The following is a 26,992-nucleotide window of genomic DNA, read 5'->3' on the forward strand; positions in this document are numbered from 1 at the left end:
TCTGGAGTTTTCTCTTTTGGAATGCCAGATCTCCACAGCCCTAATTATCTCAGTTCTAATGAGTAGAAAAGGGGGGTTGCAAACAGGGGGATTGAGGCAGAACAATTCAAGGAACTGAGGCAAAACAATTTAGGGAAACTGAGACAGAATAGTTAGAGGAGACTGTGGTACAACATTCCTTATGTTGATCCAGTCGCTCTCTCCACTACTTCTATTCCATTCCTCTTCTTTTAAGTACACCACAAATGAGTGATAGCATGGATTATGGAAAGTTGTTTGAAGACAGAAATTCTGGCTACAAATCCTAGTTCTGCTATTTACTTACTGTGTGGTTGAACTTCTCTGAGCCTATTCCCTTATCTGTAAAGTATGGGATTTGGGCTAAATTCTTTATTGGTCCTCTCGATTTAAGTCAATGATGTCAATTCATCTTTCCCTTAAAAGCTCTACAACTATCATGTCTCCCCACCTCAACTGCCTCAAGGTAAACATCCCCACTTTCTGCAACTCTTTCCTTTTGCTTTCTCTGGGAGATAAATGTACCCTGAGAAAGCCCCTTAAAAATGGAAGTCTGGAGTTCTAAGTCCCAGTAGGTTAGGCAAGTTGCTAAACATTTCTGGATTTAATTTCTTCCCTTGTCTTCAGGAAATTGCAATTGAACAAACTTTCTTGCTTTATAGGAAAAATGGGAATATAAAAGAAAACAGAATTAAGAACCTGAAGTATCTGGAAGGCAGTTTCTCCAGTTTCTCTGTATAGATCTTGAATCCATTTACTTACTCTCCTCCATTAATACATGAACTTTTTTTTTTTTTTACTATTTATTTATTTTTTTTACAAAAATTGTATGCATAAGTAATTTTTCAGCATTGACAATTGGAAAACCTTTTGTTCCAACTTTTCCCCTCCTTCCCCCCACCCCCTCCCCAAGATGGCAGGTTGACCAATACATGTTAAATATGTTAAAGTATAAGTTAAATACAATATATGTATGCATGTCCAAACAGTTATTTTGCTGCACAAGAAGAATCGGACTTTGAAACAGTGTATAATTAGCCTGTGAAGGAAATAAAAAATGCAAACAGACAAAAATAGAGGAATTGGGAATTCTATGTAGTGGTTCATAGTCATCTCCCAGAATTCTCCCGCTGGGTGTAGCTAGTTCAGTTCATTAATACTCTATTGGAGCTGATTTGCTTCATCTCATTGTTGAAAAGCCACGTCCATCAGAATTGATCATCATATAATATTGATGTTGAAGTATATAATGGTCTCCTGGTCCTGCTCATTTCACTCAGCATCAGTTCATGTAAGTCTCTCCAGGCCTTTCTGAAATCATCCTGTTGGTCATTTCTAAGAGAACAATAATATTCCATAATATTCATATACCACAATTTATTCAACCATTCTCCAATTGATGGGCATCTAGTCAGTTTCCAGTTTCTGGCCACTACAAAGAGAGCTGCCATAAACATTTTTATACATACAGGTCTCTTTCCTTTCTTTAAGATCTCTTTGGGAGATAAGCCTGTAACATGCCCTCCTAGCAGTTACTATTACCAGTCTGTCCTAGGCCCAACAGAGTACCTTTGACCACTGACCTTTGCAGTCTCAACTCTACCTGGCTCGCCTCTTCTGAGGCCTTCAAAGGTCTCTGGCCACGATTTCTTGAATAGTAGTTTAATAACCGATAGCACGCTCAAGAATAGCCACGTGTAAACTTAAAAAGCCTTTATTATACCTACTCACATAATGCCCTGACTTGTTAACTCCTTAGTGAACACCTGGTCTGAAGATCCACGTGTTCACTACCAAATTCCTTACCTCTTTTGGCTATCCATCAGCTTGGCTTGGCTACCCCAGGCTAGGGAGCCAAGTTAAAGAGAACAACTTGCTGCCTGCAGTGGGTTTATAAAGGCCTTGTGAGATCACACACACAGCCAACCAGCTAGAGAGCTGTCACCTGTTATGAAGCTATCTCAATATGGCCAGGATCCCACCCACAGGGAAGTCCTATATCCACAGAGATTACTTCTGGGGTACTCAATCTCCTGTTGCACCATGGCCGCCCATTTAAAGGATCCTTATATAAGCCCAGTAGCAACACTGCTGGGTCAAAGGGTATGCACAGTTTGATAACTTTTTAAGCATAGTTCCAAATTGCTCTCCAGAATGGCTGGATGTATTCACAATTCCACCAACAATGTATCAGTGTCCCAGTTTCCCACATCTCCTCCAACATTCTGCATTATCTTTCCCTGTATTCTATCCAATCTGACAGGTGTGTAGTGGTATCTCAAAGTTGTCTTATTTTGCATTTCTCTGATTAATAATAACTTGAAGCATCTTTTTATATGGCTAGAAATAGTTTCAATTTCTTCATCTGAGAATTGTCTGTTTATATCCTTTGACCATTTATCAATTGGAGAATGGCTTGATTTCTTATAAATTAGAGTCAATTCTCTATATATTTTAAGGCCTTTATCAGAACCTTTGATTGTAAAAATGTTTTTCTAGTACATGAGTTTTTTGAGGACAGGGATCCTTTTTTTTTTTTTTTTTTGAGGCAATTGGGGTTAAGTGACTTGCCCAGGGTCACATGCTAGGAAGTGGTAAGTGTCTGAGAGGGATCCTATTTTTGCCTTTTTTTTTTTTATACCTATAGCATTTAGCAAAGTGCCTTGTTGATTTGCTTTGTCTTGCCTGCTTCAGTTGGGTCAGCTAATTGTAGGGCACAAAAGCCTTGTCATCACTCCATGTCTGAACTCTTATCAACTACTAGATGGAGGATAGAGCTGTTCCCAAGGACCCTCTTCATTCATACCCACCCTACATGCTCAGACTCTCAACAGACCTTAGCTCAACAAGGAGTGAATGACTGTCTCCTCCCTGCCATCAAGTTAATTCTATTCAATGTTCTTCAATTTAATGAATATTTATTAAGTTCTTATCATAGGCACAGGTCTAAGTGGGATACAAAGACAGATAAAATACAGACCCTGCTGTAAAGGAACTTACAATTTCATGAAGGAGAATAAACATTAGACTATAAATTTTAGCATGGGGGTGAATGAGGTGAATAAAAGAAATTTTTAGGCAAAATGTGATACGAAATGAGTCAACAGAGACACATTTGGGGTTTAGGGGAAATGAAAGAAGGAGACTGATACAATGGGAAGTTCCCTGCTTTTGGGGTCACAAGGCCCAGACCTGCTACTTTGGATTTGTGTGTCCTTGGACCAATCACCCTTCTCTACCTTCCTCTAGACCTGTTTCCTCATCTGTGAGATAAAAATGTTGATCCTACAACCTAAAAGGCTATGATTCTTCTGGATTACAGAATGATTCTTGATTCTGGCATTCTATGCTTCTGTAAATGGATTTGCTGATTCAGACCTGATCTCTGGCCCTCAGTGCTTTAAGAGTCTCATGAGAAGATTTTAGTGTTACTTATGGTACTCCCTTCACAAATAAATCCTTGGAAAGTCGCCTCAGGATGAACACCACACAAAATCACACTTCATAAGCCCCCATTGATGTGCTTACTTTTACTAGCTAACCAGAGAGTGAATTAGTTTAAAGCAAAAGACATTTAATCAACAGCCTAGTTTAAAAAATTATGGAAAATGATCTTTTATTCCCCTCCCCCCAGAAGTAAGGGAAGCCGGGCACACAGAGAACTAGCAGGGAGGAAAGGACACATATAGGAAAGGAAGGACGCCTGTGACTAAGGAGCACAAATAGAAGCTCCTGCTTTGGAGCATATGTGGTCATGGCCCAAATGTGGCAACTTAGACCTCTAAAGCTACAGAGCTTTTAATATCAACTAACCAATCAACCATTCTATTATCAAATACTGTGGTGGTGCTGAAGATAAAAGGATACTTTGTGCCAGGTGCTGTGCTAAGCAGTGGAGATACAATTAAGAAAAAGGACAGTCCTGGTCCTCAAGGTGCTTATCATCGAATGAAGAAAATAACGAATACTAACATACATACATACAGCATAAACACAAAGTAAACAAATACAAAGTAGTTGCAAGTTCTAGCAATTCGGAGGATGAGGGAAAGTGTAAAGAGGAAGATTGTTCTTAAAAAGAGACACTGGCAAGTGAGATAAGGAAAAAGGGCGTTTCGGAATTATGGGCCTGCTGGTGAAGAATTATGGGACAGAAAGGTACCTTTTTTTTTTTTTTTTTTTTTTAAAGGCAGAGTGTGTATTAAAACTTCTGGAACAACTCGTGTGTGCACAATATGTGTCTCTCTCTCTATATATATGTGCATATCTGTAAGTCATCCAATAGTAAAATATTTGGGAATTGATGAGGTTCTCGAGAAAAAGCACAGAGAGAAAAGATTCAAAATGGAACCTGGGGTATCACCCAAAAGCGTGTTGTGGGTGATGAGCTAGTGCAGGAGATTGAGGTCCGGCAGGTAACAGGGAAACGGGACAGAACAGGGGCGGGCAAACCTGGATAGCAACGGTCATTCAAAGGGGAGAGGGACGATCCGCACTGTCTAAAGTAGCCAACAGGTTGGAAAAGATGCGAACTGGGACCATCGGATCTGGCGATTAAGAGGCCACTGGTAACTTTGGTAGCACGCGAAGGAGTCAGCCTCGGCCGGGAGAAGAGCCGTCTCCTCGGTGGAGACTTAGGGAAGGAAAGGCGTGGGAAGGGAGGTAGGGGGTGATACCTCGGAGAGTTCTGTACCTGCACCGGACCTGCTTCAACTGAGTGAGACGCCGGGCAAGTCACGGCCGCTCTGCATCTCACTGTACTCGTAGTTGTTGTTGTTGTTTTTAAAGGCAATAAACACCACCCCTACCTCCCAGGGCGACCCTCATTGCCAAACTTGAAGGCGCCATGTAAGAGCTGGCTGTTACACTGACAGGAGCAGAACGGGAGGCGCTCACGTCTAGTTTTCTGAGTAACGAGCGGACGTCTCCCCCGGCGTGGCGGCACGGACGGTGAGAGGGGCAGACTGGAGCAGGGCGGGGAGGGAGACGGGGAGTATGAAGGCAGAGCCAGGGTCCGCCTTGCTCGGTGAGGCTCAGGTCCAGATGGTAACACGGAGGACGACCCCTCCCGCCGCGTCACTACGCCCCCGCGAGTAGAGGAGTAAGGGAAAGGTGCGAGTAAGGAAGGGCAGAGGTGTAGAGGGAACCGAGCAGCCGCGGGCGCCGGGGGCACGCGGTCCGTCCTGCAGCCGGCCTCCTCAGGAGCAGCTGCCCGGACAGACAGGAGGCTTCCTGCAGGACTCAGCGCGTTATTGCTACCCTCCCCGCAACCAACCAAAGCTAGCGGAAACTCCGGGCTCTTTCGTCCCATTTTCTCCCGGCGCTGACTAAAGAACCCGAATCCCTGAAAACTACCTGAAAGGGGGATGGAAAGTCACGTTAGCGGCTGAGGGGAGGGGGAGGAGTGTGGGGAGAGACTCGCGGCGGGCGGACGCCCCGGCGGGCTATTGTAATCTCCCGGTGGGAGGTGACAGGCAGAGTGGCGCGGAGGGCACTCGAGACGAAGGACTGGGAGGGGGCGACGCTCTCTTCTTTACTAGGTTAGGCGGGAGGGTGTAAGGCAAAGGTCACGGCTTATCTTGGACACGTTTGAGTCTCGCGCGTCGGATCCAGTTCCAGATGGCTGAAAGGCATTGGAGATGGGAGACGGGAGGTCTGGTGGGAGGCCGGGGCAGAGAAGGTAACTAAGCCGCCGGGCTGCTGAGACCATCAAGCGCAGTGGAGTAGGGGGAAAGGGGCGCAGGACGGAATGCTGAGGTTCGACCGGTAGAGGGCGTGCTTTGGCGGAGGAGCAGTCAGGTGGGAGAATCACCTCCTGCTCTATTAGTTTTCTGATTTATTTATTCCGTACACTTTGCCTGGACACCGAGCTCCTTTTGTATCCCCAGAGCTCGGCACGGTGCACCCGACACATGATAATAATTTCCTGACTGACTGCTGAATCTCAGAGGAATTTGCTTCTTGACTCGGCCCTCCAGGAATAGTGTGAGACCCGGCTCGGCCTCCCTTCCGGGAAAGCGAAAGGGGCGGGCACAGCGAGAGCTCTCCAGTGGAGAGAGGAGATGGGCAGGGCCCTGGGGCGGGGAGAAGGCGGGGCTTAGGGAGAAGGGGGCGGGGGAAGGAGAAGAGGCGAAATAGAGACTTGGGCTTTCGACCGAGGGAAGAGTAAGGAAGGGCGTGGCTTCTGTCGGGATTCGGAGACAGGAAGTAGCGACTGGATGGGGGCGTGGCTTACGGAGCGAGGGCGGGGGAAGAGGTTGGGGAGGGCCGGGACGAGGAGGGCGTGGCGGGAGGTAGAAGAGAGATGGAAGGCGTGGCTCCGGGAGCGCGCGGCTCAACGCTTGCTTCGCTTGTGGCTGCGGTTTGGCCTGAACCGGGAGCCGTAGCCGTAGCGGCCGGGCGGATGTTGTGTGAGGCGCCGAAGCGAAGGGTGAGTGTGGCGGCCGGGACGGGCGCGGGGACCCGGGGAGGCCCCGGAGTCGGAGAGGCGGGGTCTGCGGGCTCCCGAAGCCGGCCAGGCTGCCGTAGTCCGTCGGCTGGGGGACAAATGGGTGGCGTCGACCCTTCTCTGGCCTCTCTTCAGGACGTCCTCACTCCGGGTCTCTTCGATCTTATCCCCTGGGAGGGGGGCGGCCCTCCTCTCCCCTCCCCGCTCTCTGCGTCCCCTCAGCGGGACCTCCCTGCCCCCGGGTCTCCTGCGCTGTGACCTCCCTCTTCACCTGTTCTATGTCTCTTGCGGTCACCTCTCACCCCAGTTCCCCCAACTACTGTCTCTCCCTTGTCACCCCGCCCTCCTCTCTGATAACTTCCTCCTCGCTGCCCATCCCATAACTTGCTCTCCCCCCTTGTTAGTGGGCACCCGCGGCTTTGAGGGCCCCCGCCCCGCCCCCCCGTGACCCCTGGTGTGACCCTAGTCCTCCCCAGCATCTTCTCAGCTGTCAGCGTGCTTCCTCCCTGGGAGGCCCCCTCTTGTGTCACTTATCTTCTTGTGCCCCCCCCCTTTCCTCAGTCTCTCCATCATCCTCTGCCTCTCCTGGTCCCCCCCAACCTCCCTGTGGGTCCCTGGGACCCTCCTCTCGCGGGGACCTCTTATCTAGTCCAAACGGGCGCCTATCATTTTTCACAGTGACCCTCACAACCTTCATTACCTCCCCCAAAGCCCCTGCAGCCCCCCATCCCTCTTACCCTCTTCTCAGTCACACTCCTTTGGTGACAGGATGATGGTCACCCCGGCGCCCCCTGCCATCCCTCTTCCACTCACCTCAGGGTGACCACTGGCCCTTAGGAGTGACCTCTGCTCAGAACTGCTCCCTGGGACGCCCCAGCCCTCGCCGGGTGGGCGCCGTGTTTGCTCTCTTGCTGACTCATTTGTGTCCCCTCACCCTCGTGGCGTGTTCTTTTTGTTGTTTGGTAGTTTCAGTCTTGTCTGACACTGTAATCCCATATGAAGTTCTCTTGGCAAAGACACTGGACTGGTGGCCATTTCCTGCTCCAGCTCATTTTGCAGATGAGGAAACTGAGGCAAACAGTGAAGTGACTTACCCAGGCCACCCAGCTAGTGGGAGTCTGAAGCCGCATTAGAACTCAGTCTTCCTGGCGCTGTGTTCACTGCCCCAGTGGCTGTCTGAAACCTCGTGCAGTTTCCTCTTCAGTGGGCTCCCTTTCCCAAGTGATCTTTCATTGCCTGGGTCAGTGGGTCAAACTAATAGAAGCTGGCTTCAGAGCCGTACATAAAGATTCCCAGAGGCTGCAGAGTGACTTACTTTTAAAATATGGTTATTCGTTGTATTTTTATTTATCTTGTTAAATATTACAAATTACATTTTTATCTTTTTCCACTGACACTCAGGAGTATTACCTAAGATTTTGATACCTTTGGCTTACACTGTAACTATATTCCCCAGACTTTTCTACAGTCTTTCCTGGGACTGTGCTTCTTTCCTTCAGACCTCACGTCCCTTCTCTATTCCTTCTTGATTCTTTTTTTGTTCTTTCCTTGAAAGCCACTTCCAAACATCCTGCTCAGGATAGTCCAAGTCTGTTGTTCCATTTCTCATGGCCCAGTCCTGAACTTTGTTCCAACAGGTTCAGTCTTTTGAAGGCAACTCTTAGACCTAGTTCCAGGACAGGGAGTTTCCAATGTGCCCTGGGCTTCCTAACTTGTTTGGTTAATAAGTGTGACAATGAGAGAATCAAATAAAACTTAAACAGCCAAGTTCTGCCAGGACTAAGTATTTCCCTCCCGTCTGACTCATCTTCTCCTCTGATCCAAACAGCACCTTCTGGAATAAAGATTGGTAATAGGGACTCCTTGAGTTTTGAGAAGGGCCCTGAGCCAAAAGCTCTCTCTAAAGGGATTAGTAGAGATCCTCTGCACTGACTTTCTAAGTCCTGCTGTGTTGTGGTGGCATCCACACTCAAGTGCTTTTTAGGCCTTGTCACCATTAATGCTCCAGCCAGACACAGGGCTGGACTCCTACCTTTTAGGGTGGAGTCCATCTTTTGCCCCAAGCTGTCAGATGTAATGTTTAAGACACACCTGGTGCTGGAGAGAAGTAGGGGGGAAAAGCTAAGGCCTGAACTTAACACTGTTCAAAACTTCATTAAGCTAAAACTGCCAACACAAGTATTTTTTTCTTGTCAGTTGTGCCTGGACTCCCAGAATGGTTAGTATGGAGGTTGTAAAATTGACACATTGAAACTCTGATATAAAATGAACAAGACGAATACTTAGCAAATGTATATACACAAAAGAGATTGTGAAGAGACAATATTTTATTGTTTCTATTTGGCTATATTGTTTCTATTAATGGATATACTTTTTTCCCCTTAATAGTATTTTATTTTTTCAAATAATACAAAGATAGTTTTCACATTCACTTTTGCAAAACTTGATGTTCCAAAATTTTCTCCCTCTCCTCCTCTAAGATGGCAAGTAATCTGGTATAGGTAAACCACGTACAATTCTTCTAAACATATTTCCACATCTGTTATGCTGAGCAAGAAAAATCATATCAAAAGGGAAAGATAAAACATGAGAAAGAAAAAAAAACAAGCAACAATAACTAAAAGGTGAAAAAACTATGCTTTCATCTACATTCAGTCTCCATGGTTCTCTTTCTCGATGCAGATGGCACTTTTCATCACAAGTCTTTTGGAATAGAATGGATATACATAAAAAAACAAACCTAAAAAAACTAGTTTCTAGAAGGTCTTTTAAGTTTAAAGTTTGATATGATTCAATTTTTTCATTGATTATTGGATATTAATTTTTGGTGATTATTGAGTTTATAATAATTACTTGAAAAATTGTGTGAAATCCACTGGGTTCTGAAACCTGCCAAAGGATTCCCTGCAAGGACTGGGAGGTTTCTCATGATTACATCTGAAAAGGGAATTGGCGACATTAATGCTGTAGTTGAAGATCTTTTGGAAAAGATCCATAGAAAAGCTGCCTTGACTGGCCAGAGAGATTAGAGCTTATAGGAGAGAAGCTTCAGAATCAGCTGTACTGTCTTTAAATACTTGAAGTGCACATGGAGGAAGCAAGCTTAGAGAGTACGCTAAGGTAACCACTTAAGTTAAAATATTAATACACAAGTCAAAAAGAATTGGCTCCAAGTCTGGTATTCTATGCATTATGCCACTTAGCTTCCTCCTATGATACAAGTTAGATCATGAGAGGTAGCATGGCTTTGTAGTCTGGGTTCCCATTTTGCTTCTGACACATACTGATTATAAGAGTATGAGCAAGTAAATTTTCAGCAGCTCAGCCAGTTCTCCAAGATTCAGAGTTGCAGAAAAGATGCTGGCTTGTATTGGGGGGACAGTTTTCTCCTCTGGGAGTCTACTTTTGCAATAAAATTGTGGATCTAATCTTTTTCTAGATCATGATTTAGTGTATAGGTGACATTGAACAGATTCAAGAAAGGGAGACATTTTTCTTGGCAAAAGAATCAGGGAAAATGTCATGGAAGAGATAGCCCTGAACTGGGCCTTGAAGGAGATGTATGGGCAACCTCCTGGCTTAGAACCAGGCTTAAGAGTGGCTTTGGATTGATGGGTAAGGTAGTAGTGAAAAATGGAAGAATAAATTAGGATCAGGTTTGGGAGGATCTTGTATGCCAAGTTCCTTATATTAATTTGGTAGTTACTCCTTTTCCTTGCTGCCTCTAGCATTTGGGAGTTCTCAATAGCTGTTCATTGGTAGCAAGCAGTAATATGTTATTTTGAAACTTACAGCAGCCTGAGCACTGCTGCTATTGCCCATACTTGTCAAGCAGATTAGAGTCAACCGTATTTATCAAATACCTACAGAGTGTACTTGGAGGAGATAGAAATTGAAAATAGTCTTGTATTCTATTTGAGGAGACAAGATAAGTTTAGGAGAAACAATTTGGTATTTAAACAGGTTTTAATGTGCTAGGGAATTCCTATTTCTAGTCAAGCTTATCTGGAATAGATTGAACTGATCTCTGTATTCTCTTTGTCTAGATGATGTCCTGTTCTTACCTGTTTTTCCCTACTAAAAGTAGGGAAGAAACAAGTCTTAACTTCTTAGGATCCTCAACACCCCTTGCCCACTGGCACTTATGTTTTTCTTTGCTTCTCTAAAAAGTTACTATACCCAGATAAGTGCATTAATAAGAGATTTTCAGGTGACATGGAGCAGAAAATGAGTTCTTCATAATTTCTCCTGAGCTCAGGACACTTGTACTGGAATGTAGTGTATATTAGTATCTGGACTTTTCCTACTAGTAATCCTCTCTTGAATCTGCCAAAATTTTTCTGCTTATTTATGATTTCTTCCCTTCTAATTGGCTAAATGGATGGATTTCTAACAGGAATTCCAGGATCTTCCTTTCATCTACTTTTTGGCTGACAAAATAAGAGTCACTGGAGTCACAAGAATGGCATTTCTTAGCCTAGAGCTTCTCAGCCTTTTTTGGGTTTATCTCATAGATTCCTTTGGTAGTTTGGTGACTCCTTTGGACCCCTTCTCAGAATCATATTTTAAAAGGACATAAAACAAAATACAGAACATTGCAGAGGAAATCAGATATGTTGAAACAGTTATCAAACAGTTTCAAACAAGTAACTTCAACAAACAAGTTCATGATCTGTAGGTTAAGAACTCCTATTACAGCCCATTTCTTTCACCCAGGCAGAGAATCACATTACACAGATATTTTGTTTGCATTGCTGTAAAGTGCAGATCTTCCAATTTCCTCACCTTTAAAACAAATTTAGAATAGGATGATCTCTGAAGTCTTTTTTGGCTCCAACTCCTATTATTATGATTATATCTTGAATGAGAGAAATGATCTTTTTTTCTTTCTTTAAATCTCTGGATCATTTATTAAAAAAAAAAAAAATCATACTGACCATACAGCTAACTACTATTTTACCTCACAATTTGAAGAAAAGTCACAATGAGATGTTTTTGGGAAAGAGACTCAATGTGGGGTAGTGGAAATGGCACTGTGAATATATCTCCAAGTCTGGGGTTTTATGGATCACCTTGTCTTTCTCAGAATACAGTATAGTAAAGTAAATATTTATTAAATGCCTCCTCTGTGTTAGGGACTGGGCCAAGCACTGGAGATACAAATAAGAAAAGTATAGTCTGTGCCCCCAAAGAATATACAATCTAATGGGGAACGTTAACAAGGTATCTGACTCTGGCATAATGATGGTGGAATAGAATCCAAAGAATGCCACTGATGGAAGATGAAGAAAAAAGAAAGAAAAAAGTGCCTTGTTGGAGACTATTGCATAATAAATTGGATTTCAAGAAATGGTTTGTAGAAAGAGAAATTCCAAAATGATCAACAATCTTTTCTTGAATGTGCTAATCAAAAGAAGCAAAGAATGGAGGCAGTATAATTTACCATTTGAATACAAAGTTACTCTCTCAACTACTCAGTCTAAGAAAGAAGTCATAAATGAAATACTAACTGGGAAGGAAAAAACCTCAGTCTAGACAAGCATACAAGTAAAGAATATTTAATGTATAAAGAACAATTAATACTTATGCTGTAAAAATTATTCTAAGTAATTGAAAAATAAGATCTTTATAAAAGTTCTTTTGAGATTGTTATGTTCTTGATACTCAAACAAAGGAACAATGAAACAGAAAATATGTCAGTATCAGCGAATATTGATATAAAATTTTAAAATAAAATTCTAGCAAAAAGACTGTTGGCAATTCACAATTATTCACTTTGGCTAAGATTAAATGGTTTAACATTGATAAAAATTAACACAATGAATCATGTTAACCAAAAACCAAACCAAAACAAAATCCACATGAAATAAGGCTTTGGTAAAATTCAATATTCATTTCTGTCTTAAACCCTGAAAAGCAAAGGTGGGGAATGCCCTTTAAAAGTACTATTTTTACAGGGCAGCTAGGTGGCGTAGTGGATAGAGCATCAGCCCTGAAGTCAGGAGGACATGAATTAAAATTTGACACTTATCACTTCCTAGCTTATGACCCTGGGCAAGTCACTTAACCCTAGTTAGGTGAGCCCCCCCCCCCCCAAAAAAAAGTATTATTTTTTTTGGTGCAGTTAAATGGCATAATAGAATACTGTGGACTCTATCTAATCTATCTAATCAGGAGGACTTGAGTTAAAATCCAGCCTTAGATAGCAATGCTTGCTAGCTGTATAACTGAGCTAGTCACTTAGCCTCAATTGCCACAGGGGGTGAGATAGGGGAGGGGGAGGGACATTGTTATTTCTGGGAGCCAAGATGGTGGAAAGTAGACAAGACTTTGCCTTACTCTTTCTGATTTCCCTCATAACACTAAATCAAGCATTTGAATGGATTTAGAGTAGCAGACAAACATTTGGAGTATAATAATTTTCTAGCATAAGATATCTTGGAAGGACTTCAGGAAAGGTCTGTCTCAATTAGGTAGGGGGAAATGTGGTACCTGGAGGCCTTGGAGGCTCAATGAGGGTAATCTAATGAGAGGCTCTTAGCCAACATAAAGCAGCATTGGCTATTCTGTACTGGTTCAGAAGGTCAGTGAATTAGGCGACTAAGCTGTAAGACCTTCAATGCAACTACAGAAAGCAAATAGTGAGCCCTTGAACCCCAGCATAACAGGTGGGTCTTGGCCAGGCCCACCCAGCACAAAGGGGAAGCCTGCAGCACCACTGGCCTTAGCAAAGTCAATAAGAAGCCCCTGTTACCCTAAAGAGGAAGCTCAGGACAATATTCCTTTAAAAATGAACAAAAAAGCAAAAAGAACTCTGACCATAGAGAGCTACTGTGGAGACAGGAAAAAATAGAATGTGATCCCAGAAAAAGACTGTAAAGGCAAAATGCTTTCAGGGGAAGCCTCACAGAGGGATATGAACTGGTCTATTTCAAAAGGCTTTCTTGGAGACTTCAAGAAGGAACTTAAAAGAGAGAAGAAAAATGGGGAAAAGAGATAGCTTTGTAAGAGAGTTTGCAAAAGAAAACAGAAATTGACTTGAAGAAAACAACTTCTTAAAAAATAAATTTGGTAAAAAAAAATAAATAAAATAAATTTGGTAAAATGGAAAAACTAAACCGAAGAAAACAACTTCTTAAAGAAATAGATTTGGCAAAATTGAAAAAGAAAACTCTTTAAAAAATAGAATTGGTGAAATGGGAAAAAAAAAATCCAATGGACAAAACAACTTCTTTAAAAGTACAATTGACCAAATGCAAAAGGAGGTAAAAAAGCTAATTGAACAAAATAATTCAATAAAAATTAGAATTGTACAAATGGAAGTAAATGATTCAATGAACATCAAGAATCAGTCAAACAAAATGAAAAAAAAAAAAAAAAAAGAAGAAAAGGAAAAAATAGAAGAAAATGTAAAATACCTCACTGGAAAATAGATCCAGGGGAGAAAATCCAAGAATTATTGGACTGTCTAAAAGCCATGATGAAAAAATGAGCCTGGACAACTTTTCAAGAAATAATCAAGGAAAACTTCCCTGATATCCTAGAACCCGAGGGTAAAATAATCATTGAAAGATTTATCAATCACCTTCTGAAAGAGACCCTGAAATGAAAACTCCCAAGGAATATTGTAGCTAAATTTTAGAATAATCAGATCAAGGAGAAAATACTGCAAATACTCAGAAAGAATTCAGATATCAAGAAGCCACAATCAGGATTATCCAAGATCTGGTAGCTTCTACTTTAAAGGATCAAAGGACCTGGAATATGATATTCTAAAAAGTAAAGGAGTTTGGACTACAACCAAGAATCACCTACTCAGCAAAATTAAGCATTATTTTTCAGGGAGAAAAATGGACATTCAATGAAATAGGGGATTTTCAAGTTTTTTTTTTTTTTTTTTTAATTTTTTATTTTATTTTATAATTATAACATTTTTTGACAGTACATATGCATGGGTAATTTTTTACAACATTATCCCTTGCACTTACTTCTATTCAGATTTTTTCCCTTCCTCCCCCAACCCCCTCCCCCAGATGGCAAGCAGTCTTATATATGTTAAATATATTACAGTATAATTTAGATACAATATATGTGTGTAGAACCGAATTTTTTGTTGCACAGGAAGAATTGGATTCAGAAGGTAAAAATAACAGTTTACATTCATTTCCCAGTGTCAAGTATTTTTTGATGAAAATATCAGAGCTAAACAGAAAATTTGATCTCCAGATATAACTCAGGAGAAGCATAAACAGGTTAAAAGGGAAGAAAAAAACTATCTTAAAACTATTAATGACAGAAATAATTCAGGCTGGAGAGACCGTGGAAAGACAGATACACTAATAGACTGTTAGTTAGAATTGGGCTGGCCATTCTGGAAATGAATTTGCAATTAGGCAATAAAAGTCACTAAATTGTTTATACCCTTTGACTAGAGAATCTGCTGCTGGATATATATACACAAGGAGGTCAAACATAAAGAAGACGCCTATATGATCAAAATGGTCGTAGTAATAATGTTGTTGCAGTTACTTAACAAACATTTGCCCTAGATACTCTGCAGAAATAAAACTGAAATGGTCTTTGCCCTCAAATAGTTTTATATTCTATTTGGGGAATTAGGAAAGGTCTCAGGAAGAAGGTGTCTCTTAAGCTGAGCTTTGGGGAAAAATTAGAATTTTAAGAGGTAGAGGTGAGGTGGGGGAATATTCCAGGTGTGGGGGAGTTGAGGATGACTCTAATCCTGTATATTTGTGAGATTGGAAGGATTGAGGTGCCCTAAACAAAAAGAAGGACATTGGGAATAGGGTTGAGTTATGTAGGAAAGATACTGAGTTTTGTTTTGGACACATTGAGTTTAAAAAACTTACAGAACATCCAGCTTGAAATGGCTAGGAGATATTTGATGATATGGGATTGTCACTGTGGAGAGAAACTAGGGTTGGCTATTTATCTGTCTATACATTCAGAGATATATATTTGGGAATAATCTGCTCTTGGGAGCTGGTGAGATCACTGAGACAGTGTCAGACCTCTGTCCTAGCTTTCCTTTTCTTCTCTTTGTACTGTTTCAGTGGAGCAGCAGCAAGGACCCTTTCCCCTTGTCTTTTTCTCTTTTTAACCGGATAGCTATTTCCTTTATACCACAAAAGAAATGCTTCCAAAACAAAAAGACTCAGAAGTTGGCTCTGACAAATACTGAAAGCAGAAAACATTGTGCCATCACCTTGTTTCTAATCCCTGAACAGTCTGGCCTAGGACCCCCACTTCCAGCCAACCTAAAAGGAGGATGTGTCTTGCAGGAAGTTGTAGCTCCAACAGGATGGCCAGCACTGACTGAGCAAACTGGAAGTCCCTGATCTGCCAAGGCAGTCCCTAGGTTTGGAAAGTCTGTCTTTTCCCATCACTGTTGAGTGGTGCACTAGTTGTGCTCGGAAGAGAATACACAGAGTGGGAGTGGTACCGAGAGCCAGGAGACTTGGGCTCATGTTTGGGCAGCACGTGCTCTTGCTGCCATTTGCAAGCAGCCTCCGCAATTTTTAAGAAATACATACTTATTGTGAAGCTGACAGGTATGAACTGACAGAGGATTTCCACGTACCAGAAAAAGAGGATTGTCAAGAAAATCATGAATCTATTGTGAGCAGCTTCTTGTTTGAAAGTATATATTCATTATAACATGGTAGTACCAGTGCCACTCTGTTTGTCTTCAACCCCTTTTGAACATTTTTCAGCTCTAATCTGTGAACTTTAAGAATGTTACTCTGATGCTCCTTAGTTTCTTTTTTCTAATCCTTATACCCAACCCCCATACGACACTTCTACCTTTTCTTCCCTCTCATTCCCCAACTCCCTCACCCCAATCTGAAAATTCTCCTTTGTAACAGATAAGTGCAGTCAAGCAAAACAAATTTAGGTTATATTAATTGTATGTGAAAATCTATGTTTTGTGTTCCCATCCTCAGGATCACTGACTGTTCACTGAGAAATGAAGAATGACGTCAAAGGGGGCAGGCACATCTTTCTCCCAAAAGAGTTATAGATTGACTTCTGATTCTGAGAAGCCCAAAGTTACAGGTGGGAGTCCTGGGCAAGGAACAGGGAAGGCTGTATAGGAGGGACTCCCAGTACTTGTTTACCACATTGCCAGCAATTATTATTAATTTTTAGGCTGAAAAAGTTTTGGGAAGGAGAAGCAAAAGGCCTAGAATTGTATAAATTAGCCCACCAATACCTGATAACAATCCATTGACATTGTTTTCCTTTTTCTCCAATGGCAGTATATTATATAACTTGCTGAAATTCTTATTCCATCGTTCAAAATGCAACTAACTTTCCTCAATATTCCCTTAGCTTAGGGGGGAGGGACTAGCCTAAATTACGGTGCAATTGACTTAATATCTTGTTAACTATAGTGACTTCCATTTTCTTGTTTTTCCCCTATTTGGCTTCATGTACTTACAGGTATTGTCAATGAAAAGTTACTGGATGACTACCTACAGCGTATCTTTCCCAGCCCAGACCAGATCCCTTCTACCACTGCTAGCAGGTATAGTAACTGTCTTTTCTCTGCTAAATCCAGGGGTGGTTTGAGGTGATTATACCAGAATTACTTTTCCTCTTAGAGCTATCCTTTTGAGGGTGGAGTTGTCATTAACACATAATGAATAAATATTCATCATTTTCTATGTGCAGAGCTTTATAACAGATACTCTTGAGAATACAGAAAGGTGTGTGAATTATTGGTGTGAATATAGGTCATTGATGAATATGGGTTGTATAAAATGAGATCTTTCTGAAATGAAAAGCAGTATATAGGTAGATATTGAAAAAGGACACTATTTTAGGTTGGTTCTCATAATAGCCAGATGGAAAGGGAGAAAAAAGGTTGGCTTTCATTTAATTTAGGTTAATATAATATACAATATATTCTCTACCTTCTTTTAAGTTTGTGGTCTGTATAGGCTTATCAGGCATGCCCACTAAACAATGCAGGACAGTGCAGTCTAAGTAAGTGTTCAATGAATGGGACAGCCCTCAAGTGTGTTGGGAACTTGTGAAGAGAAAGGTCATTGTAGCCTGGGGGATCAGGGCAGGTGTCCTCCCTATCCTGGAGATAGCATAGCATCTAAGGCTTACAGTATGGTCAAAATGCCAGCCAGAATCACAGGGAACCTCTTGTTCTTGAGCTGTTTCCCAAGAGCTTCTTTTGAGTGGATAACTGTCTTGATAGGTATTTACTGATAAGCTATCATTGTCTTATATTTGTGAAATGACATGATTTGTAAAGTACTTAATGTACATGAATTTCATTTTCTCCATTGAGGTAGATACTTTAGGGGGTTTTCAGATGAGGAAGCTGAGGCTCAGAGAGGGGAAATAATAATTTGTTCAAGAACTCAAAGGGATGGAACTATTGCCAGAGCCAGGGCTCCATCCGAATTCTCCTGACTTGAAGTTCAATCCTATTTGTCCTATGGTACGTTATGATTTAAAGGAGTCTTGTGGTGAAATTTTTGGGAAAATGGAGAATGTTTTTCAATTCAATAGCAATTTTTAAGCTTGCTATGTGTTTAGTGCTGAAGATCGAAATAAATTACATTGTCCCTGCTCTTGAGAAACTTAAAATCTCCTGACGGTGAAGGTGAGTAAGGTGCATGTACACATGATGCAAGAGAGAAAGTTATGGGGGGAAAAGAATAGAGCCAGAGTGCTTCAGTTAAGTTTGAGGAAGTAGAGATATTTTCAGTTGAGCAGTCCTTTTGGAAAGTGAATTTCTATGCATGAAGAGCCTAGACAGGTGGATGGGTGAGTAGTAGTTCTAGCTAGTAATCACTGCTATGCCTCCCCTGCCAGCATTAGGGATCTGATAGCTTCAGGACCTGAGAGCCATGGCACCTGGGAAATTACCATAGAGACATCACACCCAACTTTCTCCTGTGGCTTTGTTCCTGGGTAATGGAAGTAAGCTATAGGAGGAAGCTCTGAACTATGGATCTAAAGCCTCTCTGTTGCCTTGTGCTGGGGATACTATTCAGATAGAGAGAATTGTTCTCCTTCTCACAATCCTCCTTTTGCATTAGCAATAAAAGGGTGATTGGTAAATTGTGAAAATTGTGTAGAAGGAAAGGATCATCTGAGAGTGTGCTGCAGGCAGGTTTTCCTGTTTGATGAGGCCAGGTCAGATAGGATTTAGATGAATTACAGACAAGTATCTGCCAATACTTGCTGGCTGGACTGGCAATAAGTCTAAAATGACTGGTGGTGGGCCCTTGGGCCTTGTAGAAGGTTGATTGGAGGAAGGATGCCTAGGAATACATTGCCTGAGCCCTGCTAAGGTTACATTCCTTCCTCTATTCTTAGGTACTGAGTTCATTTCAGAGCAGCCAGGACAGCTAAGAATAACACCAGGACCTTTTTTACAATTTGGAGATGAGTTAAGGTTACATTGGACAGAAAGGAAGACCGATATTATCTTTGTCCAGGGATAAGAAATTCTTGATGACATTCTGCATATCTGCCTTTAACATTTAAGATTAACACAAGCAGTAGGATGGCACATGGTTGCTAAGGGTTAGGAGGACATTTTTCTTTTTTTTTCTTTTTTTTTAAAGTTTTTTATTTTCAAAACATATGCATGGATAATTTTTCAACATTAACCTTTACAAAACCTTATGTTCCAATTTTTTTCCCCCTTCCCTTCACCCCCTCCCCTAGATGGCAAGTAATTCAATATATGTTAAACATGTTAAAATATATGTTAAATCTAATATATGTATACATATTTATACAATTACCTTGCTGCACAAGAAAAATCAGATAAAAAAGGAAAAAAAATATGACAGAAAACAAAATGCAAGCAAACAATAACAAAAAGAGTGAAAATGCTTTGTTGTGATTCACACTCAGTCCCCACAGCCCTCTCTCTGGGTGTAGATGGCTCTCTTCATCACATTTTCTATTTCTTCTGGGATTGAGTGGGGAAAAGAGTGGGGCAAGTGGTAGGGAGAGGTATTTACAGTTCCTCTACTTTCTTTATAAATATATCCATAGTTAAAGATTCACATGACATTTACACTTCTCTGAGGAATGGGGCTTAACTTAGATGAGAAGTGTTGCTTATATATGTAAATATAATTTCCTGATTTTAGATATGGGATTGAGTGAGTGACCTAGCAAGAATCTAGCTTCCTGTTCTTCTTGATCTCTCTTTTGAGAATAGCTCAGACACTTATTAGTCCAGCCTGGTATCTAAATAAGAGTCTCCTTCACAACATCCTTGACAAGTAGACATTGGCTCTCTTGCTTTTTTATTTTTATTTTTTTAGAAATCTTCAATAAGAGGGAACTCAGTATCTCCCATGGAACCTTACTCTACTGTTGAACAGCTGTAATTGTTAGGAATTTTGTCTTCCACCAAACATAAATTTATAAGTTGTATTATATGACCTTTAAGATCTCTTCTAACAGATATTTTGAAATTCTGTTTGTATTTCGTTGGGACTTCTTGCCATCTCTCTTCATCCATCCAGGTACAGTACCAGCTTGCCAGGACCACATCCTGTAGCACCAGGATATGCAGCTTCATTAAAGAAAATAACGTTGGTTTACTTAACTGTCATTGGTATTTTGTGGCTTTTTCAGGGTTAAGAATATACGATTAGGGATGCCTAAATCCTTGCAACTCAATAAACCCCTATTATTTGGGATAAATGAAATGTCTCCTTATTCTCTTTTTCCAGAAAACCTCTGTCCTTTCAGAACCTTCAGGAGCATCTAGACCAGCTGCTGAAGGAGGATGATGAGGCTGAAGAGAGTGAAGGTAGAGAGTATTCCTAAGGGTTTGAAACCCATGCTTTTGTGATGGCTGAGAACCAGTATTTTGCACTATTTTATAGTCATAGAGGTAGGTGGGGGCTTTTAGAATGGAGCAACAGCCAGGAAACTGCAGGGCCTGGGACCTCTTATGAACAAAATGCTAGTATATTTATCTTATTCGCCTAGAATGGGATCCCAGAAGTGAATGTAAATTGTTAGCACTACTGTCTATCTACCCAGGTTACTTATACCTTCGGAAGCTAATACTTAATGTGCAACAAGAAAATGGTATTTACACACATATATTGTATCTAGGTTATATTGTAACACCTGTAAAATGTATGGGATTACCTGTCATGGGGGGGGGGGGGAGGGAGTGGAGGGAGGGAGGGGATAATTTGGAAAAATGAATTAAAAAAAAAAATAGAATGGGATCCCAGGATTTATGGAATGGCTAGTACTTGCCTTTTGAAACTTTCTCTTTCCTCACCAAGACCCTTCAAAACTGACTTGCATCTCTCTCATCTCAGGATGTTCCTTTTCTAGCTTCTTTCTTATTTGGCAGAGCTCAGGGCTTTGGGGATTTTCAGAGAGGTCGAAATAATGGAAGCTCTTTGCATTTGTTTTGAATGTTCTTAGATTTAGGGAGGAAGCCCAGGCTGGGAATATTTCTGTAATCTAACTAGGTGAACTCATCATATACTGATTTCCTTGTGAAAAGTTGAGGCTTTGAAACTCATTCTAAGAATGTCAATCTGATTTTAACTCATCAGGTGAGTTGTTTTGTGACTGACCACAAGAGAGAAACTTCTCATTTTGGCACAACTCAGTCTCTTGCTTGTTGGGACCTTTGGTTTTGCTCCAAATGATTTCAGCTGATTCCCATTTCTTTTTTGTTTCAGAACAGACTGTAGAAGGGCGGCTTGGACCATCCACTGTGGTCCTAGATCACACGAGTGGCTTTGAGGGGCTACTCCTGGTGGATGACGACCTTCTTGGTGTGAGTTTGTGGGTAACCTCTATCACCGTTAGGAAGGACTAATTAGGGCCTCACAGTTGTGGAAATCATTAGATAATGGCTATCCTAATTTGTGCCATGTTGCAACTTGCTGCTTACATTTTGACACACATAACTTAAGTCTGTGATTCATCTGGGCAAAGTGCATGTAAGTTGATGGTTTGTTCAGGAGGACTGAGTCAACCTTTCAGGGTTTTGACCTTTCTGAAGAAAGTGGTGAAACAAACATTGAAGTTGCACAGTAATTCTAATCCTCCTTAATCTTGAGGGGCCTGGCTATGTCTCTGTGCTATTCTTGAGCATAGTGATTAAGAGAAGGAATAACATGAGAGCTTTTACCAGATCTCATTAAGATGATGTTTTAACATTCTTTCCTTGTCCAAAAGTCCAAAAGAGACCTTTTACTTCTCTTACTTAAATAGTTCTGAAAGGGAACAATTACTATCTGTTCCAGAAGGGAATATATATATAGTATATCTAGGGATTTATCCTGAGCTTCTAAATCCCTTTTCTTCCTTGATCTAGGTTATTGGACACAGTAACTTCGGCTCTATCCGAGCCACCACCTGTGTATATAAAGGTAAGTACTGTTAGCTGGTTGGGGATAATGTGAAGGGGAAGGAGACTTTCATTGTATCTCCTTTTACAGAGAAAGTTAAGGGTTAATCCTGTCCTGTTTGCTGATTTTTCTGGAACCTTTTGGGATTTAGATACTATGTATTAGTGTGGGCTTAGTGAAGATCTCAGTGAGGAAGAGGTAGGATCTGAAAGCATCTTTTAGCCTCTGTGGAGTGAGGCTTGCCAAGAAAAAACAAAGTCTTTCTCAGTGCAGTGTGATGAAATTCTTAGCTCCTTAGTAACAAATCAACTAGTGTTTGACTTCTTTTCAGGGAAATGGATCTATGAGGTGCTCATCTCTTCCCAGGGGCTCATGCAAATCGGTTGGTGCACCCTCAATTGCCGATTTAACCAGGAGGTATGTTATGCTGGAATGCTTGTATTTAACCTTTCACCCTGTAAAACCTCACTCTGCGATTTCTCTTGCCAGGGCTGGATCAGTCTGTGAGAATATAGTATAGATATATGTATATATGTACATGTATGTGTATATGTGTGTGTGTGTGTGTGTGTGTAATTTCAAGGATATGGATCATATGTAAATAACTATTGTTGTTCACTCATTTCAGTCCTAACTCTTGGTGACCCCATTAGGGGTTTTATTGACAGATATAGTGGAATGGTTTGCCATTTTCTTCTCCAGTTCATTTTATAGGTGAGGAAGCCAAGGCAAATAGGATAAAATGATTTGGCAGAGATACACAGCTAATAAGTATCTGATTTGAATTTAGGAGGGTGAGTCTTTCAGACTCCAAGCCAGGCACTCTATCCATTATACCACATAAATAATCATATCATATGATAAATAAGAAAAAAAAAAGTCTTATTCTGATGCCTCATCTTATTTAGAGTAGACTCCAAAGCATTCTCAAAGCCTTTGTCAGGCTAATAGGAACTGAGATAAGTGAGTATAGCCACAGTAGTAGACTTTGTTATCTGTATGAAAACCAGCTTAGTTAATATGGAGAGAATCTTCCCCAGTAGAACTATTGGTTAATGAATTCTTTGCCCTTAGCAACCCACAAAACAAACCACATACAAAGTTTTCGTAGTATTATGAATCATGTTATTGCTTTTGCAATGATAATAGCAGAGTGACCTAAAAAGAAGCACGGAGTTCTCAAAATCAGTTTTTAGACAATCTACAAATATCAAATCTTAATTCTTGGTCTCTTAAGTATGAGAACCTTGTCCAGTCAATGTATTACCAAAGGAACTGGACCACATCAGTGTTGACTTTTTTTTTTTTTTTCTATAAATGAAACCAGAAGATGCAAGACGGTTAAAAGGAAGATGGCTTGCAGGTTCTTTTTGGAGAGACATATGAGTTGGCAGAAGTGAGTTCATTGTGTACGCAGAGATATATAATTTTCTGGACACTTTCATCTTACTTTCAGTGCTGCTCTTGATGAACATTAGCAAAGAGAGCACTTTGAAGATAATCTGTGAAAAATTCAAAAATGTTTTCTAAAATGAAGTCAATGTATTGTATACATTGATACCAGAAGATTTCATCATGAAGGTGGGCATAAGGGAGAATGGTGAAAAATTCATTAGAATATATGGTTCTGAAATGAATATTAGATTAAGAAACATTGCATTAAGCCTTCAAATAATACAGGACCTCTTCAATGAAATCTATCATGATTCAAAATGGATCAACTTAATAGTCCACCCAGAAAGAACTAGATAGATAAAGAATATAGATTGTGTATTCAGCTAGATGAACTGCCCAGTGAATTAGTATATTAGTAAATGTTTTTGACAGTCATTCCAGATGGACATTGAACTGGGCCCAAAGTTGAAAAAACTCAGTGGATTGAATTGCATTTGGGAAATTGTATAGTGTATTCAGTGATCTCAGGCTTTTGCTTGACACAAAACCCCATCCTTTTAACAACATTATTCTTCCAGTGATGCTCTATGTCTGTGAATTATGAAATTCTATACTTTGAGGATAATCAAAATTATAAATAATGCAAAGGGCAGGTAAATAGTAGGTTTAATTAGGCTACAGTGTGTATTGCAATATATATTAAGCATGTTTTGGGCATTATCTTAGATTTTGGAGATGATAGAAAGATGACCTGAATGTTGCACTAGTACCTTTAGATTTTTAAAAGACCTAGGAAAACGGCTCCCAGCACTTGGTTAGATTCTCTAGAGAGGACTTATAGGTTATGGATCCATTATCCCAGATGTAGAGAAAGCATTGATATATTGGAGGGAATAATGACACTAAAAAGATTATACATCCACTTAAATTTAAGTTCATTAGAAGCACAAAACAAAGTGTTCCATGGGCCAAAGGGGGAAAAGTTCATTATTAGTAGGAAGGTAGTATGTGATTTATCAGGCTGTAAGCATGGATAGAAACTCAACAAAAAAGAAAGGGAGAGTGACCCAAGTACCGGATTTCTGTCTTCAAGTATCTGAAGGGCAATTAATTTTGACCACATAAAATGATGGTTAAAAGATTGATCTTGTCATTTATGGGTAAAGTTGCAAAGAGGCAAATGTATACTTCTCATAAGGAAGAACTTTCTAACAATTAAAGCTGTTGCCTCAGAAGGTCCTAAAATCACAGAATTTTACTGTTGAAAGAAAGACATCAAAAACTATCTGGACTAACCTATATTTGGAAAAACAATCCTTGCCAAAATATATTCAACAAGTGGTCATTATGCTTGGAGTCTTTGAGTGAAGGAAAATCACAATGCCTACATTTACTTCCCAGGGCAATCTATTCCATTCAGCCATTGCTTTATTTTCCCTAGTATCAAGCATCAATTTATCTCTGTAACAATTCTGATTCTTCCATCTGTGGCCAAACTAAGCAAGTTCAATCATTTTACCTGAAAGCCCTTTTGATAACTTGAATAAGGCTATCCCTCTTGAGTCTGCTCTAGGCTAAGCATTCCCAGTTTTTTCAATCCATCCTCCTATGGCATGGACTCAGCACCCTTTACCATTCTTGTTACCCTCTTCTGAATGCTTCCTATCTTATCAGTGTCCTTTTCTAAATTGATATTCTAGATGGAACATGGTACCAGAATAGAGTACAATGAATAGGGCTGTCATTTTGTTATTTCTCTTAAGTACAAAAGTTAGCTTTTTTGACCAATATGTAATGCATTGCTAATTCATATCAAAGCTTGTAGTTCCCTTAGACCCCCTTAGGTCGTCACCATGTCCATCAGAGTTTATCATCACATAATCTTGTTGCTGTTGTGTACAATGATCTCCTGGTTTTACTTATTTAGCATCAGTTCATGTAAGTTTCTCCAGGACTTTCAGAAATCATCTTGCTGATCATTTCTCATAGAACAATAATATTTCATTACATTTATATACTATGACTTATTTAACCATTCTCCAACTGATGGGCATCTATCCATTTTCCAGTTCCTTGCCACTACAAAAAGGGCTATTAACATTTTTGCACATGTGGACCCTTTTTCCTTTTTTATGATCTTTTTTGGGATACAGACCCTTTGAAATACTGCTGGATCAAAAAATATGCACAGTTTGATAGCTCATTGGGCATAGTTCCAAATTGCTCTCCAGAATGGTTAGATCAGTTTACAACTCCATCAAGAATGTATAAGTGTTCCAGTTTTCCCACATCTCCTCCAACTCATTGTCTTGTCCTGTCATCTTAACCAGAGAAGTGTGAAGCAGTACCTTAGAGTTGTCTTAATTTGCATTTCTCTAATCAATAATGATTTAGACCATTTTTTCATATGATTAGAAATGTGAACCTTATCTATTGATGAATAACTTCTGGTCTTTTTTTGTCATCGTTGGATTTTTATCAGAAATTAATTCTAGAGTTTTATCAGAAATATTTAATGCAAAAAATTTTCTCCACTCAGAAAATTTTTTTAATTTTGTTTGTTTAAAAAAGCTTTAACATTTGATGTACTCAGGATTTTTGGCTTTATTTTTTATAATTGCCAATCTTTTGATTCTCCATTTAGGAAAAAAAAATCCTTCTGGGGGGAAAAAAAAACCCAAAAACATTGTGAAACAAGCAAATTGAATATTTGTAATGATCAGTTTCAGCTCTGGAGAATAGATGTTGAGACATTCCTTAATTCTTTTGTTCAAGAGTTGGGGACTATAAAATGTTCTTTAAGTTATCAGTTGTAGTTGCTATGTTGGTTGGTTTTTGCCTAATTCTTTTTCTTTATCATAAGGTAGGGATATATTGGGAAATGTCTGTGATATTAAAAACAAAACAAAAAAATCAATACAGATTTTAAAACTCCCCTCTTCCCCCCCAAAAATAACAACAACCACCATGGATTTCAAAGCCATTTCTTTCTATTCGATTCTACTTAAATGAAGATATAACTTTTTTTATTTAGGCTGTATATATATATGTGTGTGTGTATGTGTGTGTGTATGTGTATAATTGGTATTTATAATTGGTGTATGATATATAAGCTTCTGTTCTAAATTTTTTCTGCCAAACTATTCCTAGTTTTTTTTTAGCAGTTCCTACCAAACAAGATCCATTCTCTAGGGATTTATGTTCTGGGATTTATTGAACAATGGGTAACTTATTCATTTGCTTAAATGAAGCTATGTTTGTATATTGTGATTCCTGCTTCCTTTAAGCTTTTTATTTTTATTTTTAAATTTGCTCCTTTATTATGAATTTAGTCAGTGACAAACATTTTTCTACACAGAGAACAAAAGAGGATTGTTTATAATTGTAAACTTTTGCTATGCACAGTTTTTTTAAAAGTATATTAAATTTAGCAAGATAATAACAATTATTTCCCTGCTTCTGTGAACTTTTTGTATTCTGCTGGGTATTTTTAATGCTTTTTTCTCTTTTCTTCTCCCATTTTTATCACTGCCCACTAACTCACCATTACCCCCCCCCAAAAAAAATAGAAACCCTCCTTATTAAAAAAATAAGTATACATAAGCAATACACATATATGTATTCAAGCCATGTCTGAAAATATTTCATTCTGTACTTCTAGTCCATCATCCAGGAAACATGTTTCATCATTAGTCTTTTCATATCATGAAAGGTTACTTTATTGATCAGAATTCTGAAG

At 40.0% G+C, this 26,992-nt stretch overlaps 1 protein-coding gene across 5 annotated transcripts in view; it reads left to right on the top strand.

Annotated features, from left to right (window-relative positions):
• Positions 1–5,629: 5,629 nt before the first annotated feature.
• Positions 5,630–26,992, top strand: part of RNF123 (ring finger protein 123) — a 112,520-nt gene continuing 91,157 nt past the window's right edge. For 3 of the 5 annotated variants that reach the window (XM_074283278.1, XM_074283279.1, XM_074283277.1), the window contains exons 1-7: positions 6,298–6,448; positions 16,429–16,540; positions 16,928–17,012; positions 20,206–20,285; positions 21,184–21,281; positions 21,825–21,879; positions 22,190–22,275. In XM_074283278.1, coding sequence (XP_074139379.1) covers positions 16,459–16,540; positions 16,928–17,012; positions 20,206–20,285; positions 21,184–21,281; positions 21,825–21,879; positions 22,190–22,275 — 486 coding nt within the window. In that variant the 5' untranslated portion in view covers positions 6,298–6,448; positions 16,429–16,458. Of the gene's footprint in view, positions 5,818–5,906; positions 6,004–6,297; positions 6,449–16,428; positions 16,541–16,927; positions 17,013–20,205; positions 20,286–21,183; positions 21,282–21,824; positions 21,880–22,189; positions 22,276–26,992 lie in introns of those variants that run through there. The other 2 variants (XM_074283276.1, XM_074283280.1) reach the window with 2 other exon arrangements.

Source organism: Sminthopsis crassicaudata, chromosome 1, assembly GCF_048593235.1.
Source record: "Sminthopsis crassicaudata isolate SCR6 chromosome 1, ASM4859323v1, whole genome shotgun sequence".
Classification (NCBI taxonomy): domain Eukaryota; kingdom Metazoa; phylum Chordata; class Mammalia; order Dasyuromorphia; family Dasyuridae; genus Sminthopsis; species Sminthopsis crassicaudata.